This window comes from Cynara cardunculus (assembly GCF_001531365.2).
Source record: "Cynara cardunculus var. scolymus isolate 2C chromosome LG 10, CcrdV1, whole genome shotgun sequence".
Taxonomy (NCBI): domain Eukaryota; kingdom Viridiplantae; phylum Streptophyta; class Magnoliopsida; order Asterales; family Asteraceae; genus Cynara; species Cynara cardunculus.
In genome coordinates this window covers 23,912,506-23,925,102 of record NC_037537.1, presented here as the reverse complement: position 1 = coordinate 23,925,102, position 12,597 = coordinate 23,912,506, and the positions used below count along the sequence as shown (strand labels likewise).

Here is a 12,597-nt window from a genome sequence, read left to right as displayed (position 1 = left end):
AGAAAATGATGAATAATTTGTATAAATGTCGTTTCTACAATATTCAATGAATGGTTTTGAATAATGAATTTTTGTTGTATTTATGCTTCAAAAGACGAAATTGAATAAAAATCACATTAAATGTGTTTTTTCTGTTTAAAACTTGACTTTATAACATGGGATTATAGCATGTTACAAGTTATTTATATTACTTGAACTTGTTTTCATCAAATTTTTAAATCATAAATTAACCTTATGTTTGTCAAAAATAATATTTTTTTATGTACTTTAGAAATTATAATTGATACGTAAAATAATTATCATGTATCAACCAATTAAATTGGTACCAATTTTTTCTGTTGGTACATATTGGTACAGTTACCAAGATCATAAAACTTGAAGACATTAATGGGGCGTCGGAATATGATGGAATTGTAATGGTCAATTCCGTCGACCAAAAGCGTTTGGTTACCCATGAAATGGTATTGAATTCCAATGATTCCACCATCTGAGGATTTAACCATTCCTTCATGAAAGTGATGAAATTAAAATTCATTTCATCTAAAATTGTGTAAATGACAAAAATACCTTCATCAGACTTTTATAGTTACTCCAATCGTTTCCTATAAAAGAACGTTGTCATCTTCTCGATTGAACACCACTTTCATCTTCTCGATCGAATACTGCAGGTCAATTTCTCAAACCTGTTACTACTTTCTGTTACTGCTACCTGTTACTCCAGTCGCTTCCTATCAATGAACTATTATTGCTTCCATTCTATCTACTGCTATGAATCTATTACGATTTTTGTTACGTACCTGCTTCGATTTATGTTACAACATATCAAAGACTGCTTCAATTTATGTTACGAACCTAACTGCTTCGATTTCTGATTTAATCGGACACTGCTTCCATTCTATCTACTACTATGAACCTGTTACAATTTATGTTACAACCCATCAAAGACTGCTTCGATTTCTGTTACGAACCTGAATGTTTCGATTTCTGATTTAATCGAACACTACTTCCATTCTATCTACTGCCACAAACCTATGACGATTTCTGTTACGAACCTACTTCGATTTCTGTTACAACCTATCGAAGACTGCTTCGATTTTTGATTTAATCGAACACTGCTTCCATTCCATCTACTGCTTGCATTATGATTAATTGAACAATGCTTCCAACCTACCTCATTAAAATGTTAGTTTTATTGTTATTTTAATAATAAAAAATAAAATAATTTAAAAAAAATATCAAAGAAAGGGTATTTTTGTCTTTTTTCATCATTCCATTTCAATTATGTTGCAAACCAAACAGACAGATTTCAATTCATTAGACAAATTACATATCATTTATGCCAACCAAACACTTGGTTAAACCTGATAACATTTTATTTCACTTCCTTCCTGATTCTAATTTCTTTAACATATTTCATTCATTCAGAAATCATCCTGCAAACCAAACGCCTCTAAGCATTCAAATAACATTTGCATATATATATATATATATATATATATATATATATATATAGAGAGAGAGAGAGAGAGAGAGAGAGGAGTGATCAAATGAAAACCACCCTCATTTGTGTAAACCGTGCAAACCACCTTCATCCGTCGATTTCATTGCTTAATCTTATGAAATTTTTTCATGAAATTGTTTAATCTTGTGAAATTGTTTCATATAATACTTTTTTGATGAAGTTGTTTCATATATGGTTGTGAAATTATTTCATATAATACTTAATGAAACTGTTTCATGTATTTCTCTAAAATTAATGAAACTGTTTCATGTATTTCTCTAAAATTAAAATAATAAAGATGATAATATCTATGATTAACACCTTCTACAATAAAAATGATTAATCAACCTTTCATAATTACAAAAAAATGAACAAAATGAAAAATTATGATTGGTTGAATGAAGTTTGCACGGTTTGTACAAATTGAGTGATTTGCATTTGATCGTTCCCATATATATATATATATATATATATATTTTGTACGACTTATCTCTACCTACACAAACATTAAAATAACTTAATAAAAACATTCACTAGTAGTCTGATACAAGCAAACATAGAGGAGCGACGACGGATCGTGTAGTTGGTACCAATTAAATTAGTAAGATTGATACAAATATTGGTTGGTTTGTCTTAGTACAAAATTGACACCCTTAATAATCACAATATAGCCATCATAGTTTACAAAACTCATGGATTTGGTTCATCTCTCTAACGATCATTAAAAAATTTCGTCAAACAAGGGTCATCTTTGTGATTTTTTTTTTGATTTTTTGTTATTTACCCAATTAAAAAACAATAGGAACCAATAATAAAATCCAATCTAATTAAGTAAAATTACATTTTTTTATTAAAAAATAACATTTTTACAAACCATGATGGTCATCTCAAATACCTGTTTATTATTATTCATTTACCATTTCTTTAAGCCATAAAATAGAATATAACAAAAAAAAAAGTCTACTAAATTTATGCATGAATTTATGACGAAGCACATGCATTTATTTTATCCGTTTTGGAATTATTGATGCTTGTCGAATATCGAACTAACGTTACCTTTTTTTTAAATGATTGCTTTTAATATTAAGTGAACCTAAGTTTTATTCTTAAAATTTCCAATTCTTTGATTTTAAAATGATTAATTTCAATATCATAAAGTAATATAATAAATAATTAATGATTAATTAGCGTTCTAAATAAATAGTTGTATGATAAAAATTCAATTATATCAACTACCATTAGTAAGATTTTGTGTTAGAAAAAATATATTGATAGCGTCCTATTTTTTTATGAAGATAATGAATCTTTTTATCGAACGATCAGAAAAAAAAGGTCCGGATCTCCTGCGGGAATGATTTGGAAGAGCCAAAACCAAAAATAATGGTATTTGCTAGCAACCATATGATGGAGGCAGTCAATCAATATATATTTATTTCACAAACATATAAAAATTGTTCACATTGTGAAACAAATATATGTTAATTAATACACTGAATTCAAGCCAAAAATAAAAAAAATCATATAAAATAACATATAATGCACCGATTCTCAAGATTAAAAATATAAACATGAATACTTAATTTTTATGTTTGCAATGCATCATTAAACTGATTATGAAGTAAAAAATATAAAATTATTTTTTAAAATAACTAATTAAAAAATTGATATTTTTTTTAAAGATTTTAAATTCACATATTTAAATTTTAAACATGCATTCTGAAACCAGCTGGATATGAACCACTGTTTTTAAGGTATCATCCCTTTTCAGACACCACTTTCTTCAGATTTTCAATTCCCATATGATCTTTCTTTATTCCCATTTTACCCACTATTTTTTTGACCTTTTACACCACTATGTACAACCCATCAATGCACAATTAAAGCATCTGACATCAAGGGTGTTTCCGTCATTTCATTTCCTACTTTCTCTCTCTAGGGTTTTGAATTTTGTAACTCGCTCTAAAACCTGACCTGCAACAAGACGAACATCCATTCATTATTTTATTGTTATTCTTGATCTTGAAAACAACCCAACTCGACCAAACCCTCTGTTCTTTTGTTCCATCGATTATTAAATTGCAAGATGTGGTTTCATGATTAATTTGTGTTCGATTGAATTACAATCGAACGTCCAACAAACCCACAATCACTATCGCCATCATCATCTTCTTTCATTTTTCTTAATCTCCACTCTTCTTAAATCGCTATCCACAGCCACATTCAACTGATTTGAAGAACCCGATATCTCTATTTGTGTTTGAAGACCAAACAGATGAAGTTGTACAGACTTATGAAGAACAGAAAAGGGTTTTTTCCCCAGATGAAGTTTTCACGAAACAGAAATGGGTTCAAAAGCTTCAAATGGCTTCTATGGCTGTTTATATCTTTCTTCTTCTTAGTTAGATTCATCAGCAATCATCAACCCAACACGAATTCGTTGAAAACAACAATAATTTCTCACACGCAATCCAATGTCGTCTCTCGTGCTGTCTCGGAATCGAACGCCGCCGTGGTTCTCCTTCAAAATCAAGGTTCGTTAATGGAGTCGTCTCCTTCCCATCGCCGATTTGATGTAGAAATGTTCATAGGGTTGATTTTATTCGTTTTGCAGGTTTATTGAAGGATTTGAAGCTTTATATATACGAATTGCCATCGAAATACAATGCCGATTGGTTGTCAAATGATCGATGTAGCAACCATTTATTTGCGTCGGAGGTCTCCATACACAAGGCGTTAATGAACAGCGATGTACGGACGTTTAACCCCTCGGAAGCTGATTTCTTCTTCGTACCCGTTTACGTTTCCTGCAATTTCAGCACCGTTAATGGCTTCCCTGCCATCGGCCACGCACGTGCTCTTCTATCGTCGGCGGTTGACCTCATTTCTTCGGAGCTTCCATTTTGGAACCGGAGCAATGGTTCCGACCATATCTTCGTCGCGTCTCACGATTACGGTGCTTGTTTTCATGCCATGGTATCGAGCAAATGTGATTTAAGTTCGTTAATCTTAATGCATCATGGGTTTCTCTAAATTTCTGATCTATAATATAGGAAGATAGAGCTGTCGCTAATGGGATACCGGAGTTCATGAAGAACTCGATTATATTACAGACGTTCGGCGTTAAACACCGGCATCCATGTCAAAACGTTGAGCATGTTGTCATCCCACCTTACATCTCGCCGGAAAAAGTTCAGGCGACGCTATCACAGTCCTCGATAAATGGCCGCCGGGATATTTTCGTGTTCTTTAGAGGCAAAATGGAAGTACACCCGAAGAATGTCAGCGGTCGATTTTACAGCAAGTAATACAATAAATTCCTTCGACTTTTTAACCTTTCGTAATTGAGATATAAATTTGATGTTTCACTATTTCAGGCGGGTAAGGACGGAGATATTGCGAAAGTACGGGAATGACCGGAGGTTTTATCTGAAACGGCATCGATTCGCCGGTTACCAGTCGGAAATTGTACGGTCGGTTTTCTGTTTGTGTCCACTTGGGTGGGCACCATGGAGCCCTCGACTTGTGGAAGCGGTGGCGTTGGGGTGCGTGCCGGTTATAATAGCTGACGGAATACGGCTACCGTTGGAATCCGCCGTACCATGGCCGGAGATATCTCTGACGGTGGAGGAGAAAGACGTCGGGAAGTTGGCCGGGATTCTTGAATACGTGGCGGCAACTAATCTTTCTACCATTCAGAAAAACCTGTGGGACCCAAAAGTCCGGCGGGCCCTGCTTTTCCACGATGACGTGGAAAATGGCGATGCTACGTGGCAAATCGTTGTCGAGTTGTCTCGGCGGTGTGGTAGGTCTCTTCGAAGGTTGAGGGTTTCCGACCGGTGAGGACCATACACGTGGCAGATATTTCCGCAATGAAAAAGCCAACGTGGAAAAGATGTTGGATTACAGCTGGACATGGCGCCACCATTATTAGCAGTGGGTCCCTACTTGGAAATGGAAATGCGATGAGGAATGTGGTTGTTTTTATGACGTGGCGGGTGATGATTGGTGGAGGTGGGCGGGTGGACAGATAATATCATGGAATATATGGAAGGATGGCAGAGGTGAGGTTGGGTTGGGTTGGGTTACGCTGTAATGGACCGCATTTTAACACGATGGGACCTCCCTGTGAAGGGTGTGACACATTTGTCATTACTTGATTGGTTTGATTTGGACGTCAAATTTTGTACGTTATGTTGGAACTTTGCTGAGTTGCAGGATATTATACCAACTAATTTTCTTCTTTTTTATTTCATTTTTTTAATTTATCATTTTATTGTATGTAAATGTAATGAATTGGCAATTTTCAAAAATGGGTTCAAATATCTAACCCGTTTAGAAATCATGATCAATCGATTAGAAGGAGATACTTAGCGGAGATGGTGGAGAGAGATTCCGTTGGCACTTTCGTCAACATCATCGATCGATTGCAATGGAGATGGTGGAGAGAGATTTTGTTGCCATCACCAATAGCTTCTCATCTCTCGTCGCATCTGAGGTACTTTTCGGAGATAGCAAAGGGGACTATAAAAGGACCATTTGTGGCTAGGAATGAAGGTAACACAGACATTCATCTGCATCTCTGATATCCGCAAAACTGATTCAAATGAACATATATATGGTAACGTTCATAAGCGAACATCACCGATTTATGAAATGAATTCATGTATGAATAGTAACCGTAACTCAAATGGCAACAAAAACTGGTTCATAACCGAAGATTTTAGGTCATTTGTGATTGTTAGCATATGCATACGTAACAGACCATGTTCAACTAATAAAAACATTGACACTAAAATATTTTATCAAATTGTATGCAATCATATTCATGGGCCATGGCCATTTCTTTTATTGGGCTTCTATTTAATTGGGTCCAGAAAGAAATTGCAACCTACCAACTTGAACTTGACTCTTAAACCTCAAAATCATATTGTAATTCCCAAGTTGTTATCATGTCATTGGTATTTAATAAAGCGGATAAATATATAGCAGATATACTCAAAAAAGTGCGAGTCCGAAGCCACGGTCTGGGCCTGGATCTGGTGGCGGATCCAAGATTTTTATCGAGTAAATGTATCTCTAAGGTGGATCAAAGACTCGATGTGTTCTTAGATAAATAACAGTCCTTCGAATATTTTTTTAATGTTTTTTGGTTGATTTCAATGAAATTTTTCCCTTTTTTTGGTTGATTCTAGAGACTTTTCTGTTTTTTGATTGATTTCAATGACTTTTTTAGTTTTTTAGTTAATGTTCATTGTATTTTCTAAAATCCTAGAGCACCATTCAAATTTTCTCGGGTGCACCTTTCATACTAAACAACTTTTGAGAAAATTGGTTGAACGAGTGCAAGAAGCCCACTCATCAACTAACGAGTCCCCCTTGTCTGGGTCTAGTGCCTTGGCTGTGCCCTAGGCCCGAGCCTTAAAATATGATTATGGCTAATATACAGAAAAACCCAGCTCAAAAAGTCTGACCAAACCTATTTTTACACCTAAAGTCTGTACCTGACCTTGAGAAAAGTCGTTTATTTGCACATGAAAATGGTATTGAAAAGTCATGGCCTGAGTCCAACAAAATCCAAACCGTGTATATCTTATGCAAATCTAATGATATTTATTAAGACTTATAAAATATAACTATCAGAATACCAACAAAATCCTTCAAACTGTAAAATTAACTTCATTCACATATATAAAATAACGATTTTATATTTCAATTTAGTTTTAAATTCATCAATTTTTAATTAAAATAATTGAAAAGTCAACGGTGTATTATAAAACTAAGAATCTTAAATTAAACTTAACTTTACAATTATGTATACAACATAAGCCACTACAATAAAATTGGGTTTATAGGACGCTCTCAATCTCTAAATGTCTAATAGACTGTTTTATAGAACTTAATTTATAGGATCAAAATATAAAACGTCTCATCTAAAGTTGTTGTAATAAGTTTATATGACACTTTTGGGCATTTTGACAAGTTTTTTAGGACACTTTTTAATATAAAATGTCTTATTAACAATTTTATAGGACACTATTTGAAAAACTGTCTTATAAAAACAAGTGTCCTATAAAGAATTGAGTTTATAGAACACTCTCTCAAAAGTGTTCCATAAAGTCGCTAATGCGACGCTTTATATTAAAAATGTCTTAAAAAAACTTGTTAAGATGCCCAAAAACGTCATATAAACTTATTACAACGCCTTTAGATATGACGCATTATATTTTGATCATATAATTTAAGTCCTATAAAACGGTCTATTGAGACGCTTAGAGATTAAAGGTGTCCTATAAATCTAATTTTGTTGTAATCAACATTTCCAATAATCAAATATACTTTGGGTTTGATAAAAAAAATTAAAATCAATTCTTTAATCATATTCAATATAATTTCTTAAATCCAAACGGCACTCAACATCATATTAAATACAAGCACTCACAATAATTCACTCAAAATACACACAAAATATAAACAGAAATTCAATATTAATAAAGGCTTGGACGCTTAACTACTCTTTGCACATAAAGCATCAAGATACATCTCAAACCTCTATTTTCTTTGAAATCAAACATATTTTCAGCACTCTGGTGTTTGAGTATGGTCTCTCATTGGATCCCTACAGTAGTCATACACCTTAAAGTTCCTTCGAACCCAAAGCATTGCCGCAAGTTGCTGACGGCTTAGACCACCTGTCCTAGCCGGTGAACTAGACGGTGGTCTGCACCAAGATGGGGAGTTGGCATCACAACCGCTTAGCTTGAAATTGTTATACCGACCATAAAAGGGTTGGTACCTATAGTCGGCTTTATATCTGCCATTTTCTGTAGCCCATGAAGATGCATCCCATATAGACCCGTATACGTACATTGGCCTTAATGGAAACGTATTATCGCTTTTCCTTGGGTATCTTCTAATTGGCACATCATCTACAAAGAATCTGCATTTATTCCATTCGTTTTCATGAAATGTCTGAGGAAAAATTAATGGAACCGTAAATATTTTAAGAACTTGTGACCCAACTGTTTATTTTATTCTTCATGATGAATAACCATAGATAATTATAAATATATTGTATGTTCATTATTAATTATATCATACAATTTTTATAATGTATTTTTTATTATAAATAATTTTCAACATCAATATCTATATATGACCTTCATCAAGATGAGTAGTTGGTTCGCAGGTTTTCAAATTTACGGTTCACATTGGAACCAACCCTTTCATACATATATAGACACACACATAATTATTTACAAACTCAATAAACCGTACAAACTTATAAATCAGTTTTATTTCGTTGTGCACATATGAAACGATACTTGGAAAAATGCAGTGTTAATACAATATTGTTTCATATGAAACATTCATGATTATTTTGTGTGTGAAAAACTATCTCGATGTTTCGAGATTGTTTTCCACACAAAACAATACATAAAAACTGGTTTGTAAGATTTATTGAGCTTATAAAAGAAATGTATTATTATTATTATTATTATTATTATTATTATTATTATTATTATTATTATTTTATATATATATATATATATATATATATAAATAATTTGATGTGGACATCACTTAAATATTGTATATGTATGTACGATTGTAGATGAAGACAATGATGCTATTCGTTTCTTGTTTGTATTTTATGAGGACGTCCGCCGGTTAGTAGGACACAAATAAGAAATAAAGAATCGAAATAAAGACATGAGCAAAATTAATTAATAACTTACATGATCTCAATGGTGCTCCAAAGGATAGCATAGTTATGAAAATCTTTAGTCGGATCGAACCACAGGTGAATCTTCTCTTCTCGTCCGATGATCTTTCCGTCACCACTCCCTCTAATGTACACGTTCGTCTGTAGCGTGTATGGTTTCCCAGGTGTCGTTCCCAGAAACTCGATATCGACTTCATCATGGTTCCCCGGATGATCCTCGGCATTCGAAAGCTATACCAAAAAAAATCAAAACACCAAGATCAAACAATCATCAAAAACCCAAAAAGTAGAAACAACACAAAAAAGAAAAGTGTGTGTGCATGCACACATGCATGCAACCAAACAACGTAGTTTCAAGATTATTAAAGCTCATACGTAAAATGAGGTTATAACTCCAGCGGTGTAGCCAGGGTGGAGCTTCACTGCGGTCCCAAAGTATCCAGATTTATAAGATTTAAGCGACTTGAACCCACTTCCTGAAGAGCTATCGAGCCAAAGGACCAGCGAGTTCTGGTCAAACCTCTGGTGCTGTGATCCCCAGAGGCTTCTATAAGCTTGATTGAAGGGTATGGTGTTAATTTTTGAACTAGGATAAAAACCGGTCGAAGGTGGATTGGACTGAGCATTGGTCGAGGAAGAACCAATGAGCATGAAGAAAGCTAGAATGAGAAGAGGCATAACCATTATAAGGTGGTGGCTTAAAGGGAAGTAGGATCAATCAAGAGATAGAAGAGGAATTGAATTAATTAAAGAGAGGATATGAGAACAAGAAAGGGAACATACAATGCTATAAATAGAAAGATGATAAGTTAGGACCCATTGATCATTATTAAAAACTCCAAACAGGGTCCATACAGACTATCAAATTGCCCAAAATAGCGGCATCCCGACCTTAAGGTTCTTTATTGTAAGGGACAATTGTATGCGTGTTTTGATCCATTTGCAGGATCGTAATTAAGGGCGGGCGACGTTTTTCTGTACACTTTGAAAACAACTAAACGATACATTCATACTTATAAACGAGCATGCTCAAAATAAATGTTATATATGTCATAATCTAGAAACACATCAAAAAGATTTCGTATCATTTGATTGTAAAAGTGGTAAAAGAAGTACATATATGAAGGAAATGATAGATTTGGTCAACAATTACTTTCATTAGGTTCGTCCCAATCTTTTTGGAGATCCTATTACATTCGTACTAACATGTTAATAGACTCTTTTAGGGTGCGTTTGGTACACTCAGGGACATGACAGAACAAAACAGGGATCCTTGTCCCATGTTTGTCATGAATTTTATGTGGAACAAACAGAAAGAGGCCTGTTCCACTCCTACCTCATGAAACATGGTAGAACAATGTGGAACAAACTTATATTTTACCAATGTAATGTCAAAATAAAACTTATTTCTCTTCTAAAACATCAAATAAGTCTCTTTTTTACATTTTATTCATTCTTTAAATTTTATTTATTGTATTTTTTGTTTCTTGAACTTTCATTTTAGTGTCCTCAAAATATTATTTTTATACGGTTTCTATATTTTTATTAATTTATGTAATTTATTATATATTAATAATAATAAATAATGTAGAAAAGAGATAAAAATAAAAATAGAAAACTACATAAACTTTTTATTTGGTGTCGTTTTAACTGTTTTGACAAAAACTTGAAATGATATATTTCGTTATAAAAAATAATTATTTTATTATAATTTAATAAATTACATAAATTAATTAAAATAAACAACTTATCAAAGACAAATTGATCATTTTACTTATTTTATTTTGTTCAATTTTATCTCATTAAACAACTGCCTCGTATTGTGAACAAACACACCCTTAATTTTCTTTTTGGTCACAACTCACATGCATGCCTCTTTTGTAGACTCATGAATAGTGTAACAATGGGAAGCCGACAAAATGTATAAGTATGGACCTACGGCCCTTGAATTTTGGATATCTGCTGCCGACGAATTTATAAAAACCATTTGAATACAATATTTTATTCAATTATTATGTGTTCTCATATATTATATAGTTTTTTCTTTTTTTATATTTTTAGTTAATTTATGTGTGTTTGTTTTATTTTACAAATTTATGTATTATATATTATGGTTATAAAATAATTGTTTATACTATAATTTTAGACATACATAATTATTATATTTTTAACTATTTATTTGAAATCTTAAATATTTATGTATTAATTAAGTATAAATTAAAATTTTAGTTATCCATTTCTGAAACTACAGAGTTATTTTAACATAGGTTAAAATGATCTGGAGTTGTCTTAGAAAGAGGTTGGATGAAATAGATATGTATGTCAAATGGATATTTACCTGTGTTATTATTTTTTTCCATTTGATTTTTCATTTGCATTTTTAACCTTTTCTCTTTTAATTTAAACTATTTATTATATAGAAGTGATCTATTTCTCAACCATTAATATAAATCATATAAATCAATTAATTAAGATATTTATAAAAAATGATAAGAGTTCATTTATTGTAATCTTTATATTTATGGTAGACTATTAGAGTTCATTTATTATTATGATTAACGTATTACATTAAAAAAAACAATTGATATATTCATTGGATCAGATATTTATTAGATTATATATATATATGTATGTGTATATATATATATATATATATATATATATATACATGGGGGAAGGGTTGGATTCCGGTGAAAATGAGAGTTATGGTGAGAATGATAAGAAGAGGTCTCCATCTTTAGATCAATTCTAATTAAATGGGTTTGTTCGGAGATTAAAAGTGGTCAATGATCTAATCTATTTTTTACATTTCTCTTCCTAACTTCTATTTATACACGAGTTTTTTGTGTATATGTGTGTGTACATATATATATATATATATATATATATATACAATCTTTTACATTTGTACCACCATTACAACTCAATCTCAACCGTCCATTTAATTTGATGAATATGTGATTTCAAAGAAGTTTGAATTGTTTCCTAATATAAAGTATTGATCATAATTAATGAACCTTATTCATCTTTCATAAATATTCAAATCATAATAAATAAACTCTCATCATTTCTATAAATATCTCAATTAATTGGGTTGCAAGGTTGTACAAATGGACATGGTTGCATTTGAAATATACCCTATAATATATATATATATATATATATATGTATATATATATATATATATATATATATATATAGACTTGGGATCATGTGAGACCAGGCTGTTTTTGTGAGACCCGTGAGACCAACATTTTACACTTGAAACTTCACAATAAAATGCTGTGAAGGTGACTTTTTAAAACCTTCACAGTGTTTTTGCTGTGAAGGTTCGACTTTTTTTAAACCTTYAYAGTGTTTTTGCTGTGAAGGT

General features: G+C 32.1%; 2 protein-coding genes across 2 annotated transcripts; one reads left to right on the top strand and one right to left on the bottom strand.

Annotated features, from left to right (window-relative positions):
* Positions 1–3,773: 3,773 nt before the first annotated feature.
* Positions 3,774–5,725, top strand: LOC112520143 (probable glucuronoxylan glucuronosyltransferase F8H). Its single transcript, XM_025128444.1, has 4 exons — positions 3,774–4,032; positions 4,113–4,474; positions 4,552–4,802; positions 4,876–5,725. Exons 1-4 carry the CDS (start codon positions 3,774–3,776, stop codon positions 5,339–5,341), a joined length of 1,338 nt encoding a protein of 445 aa, XP_024984212.1. The 3' UTR covers positions 5,342–5,725.
* Positions 5,726–7,926: 2,201 nt separating this feature from the next.
* On the bottom strand, positions 7,927–9,983 carry LOC112519810 (xyloglucan endotransglucosylase/hydrolase protein 31-like). The gene is made up of 3 exons (XM_025128104.1): positions 9,600–9,983; positions 9,238–9,455; positions 7,927–8,438 (listed from the first exon to the last, which is right to left on the bottom strand). Exons 1-3 carry the CDS (start codon positions 9,906–9,908, stop codon positions 8,078–8,080), a joined length of 888 nt encoding a protein of 295 aa, XP_024983872.1. The 5' UTR covers positions 9,909–9,983; the 3' UTR covers positions 7,927–8,077.
* Positions 9,984–12,597: the final 2,614 nt, after the last annotated feature.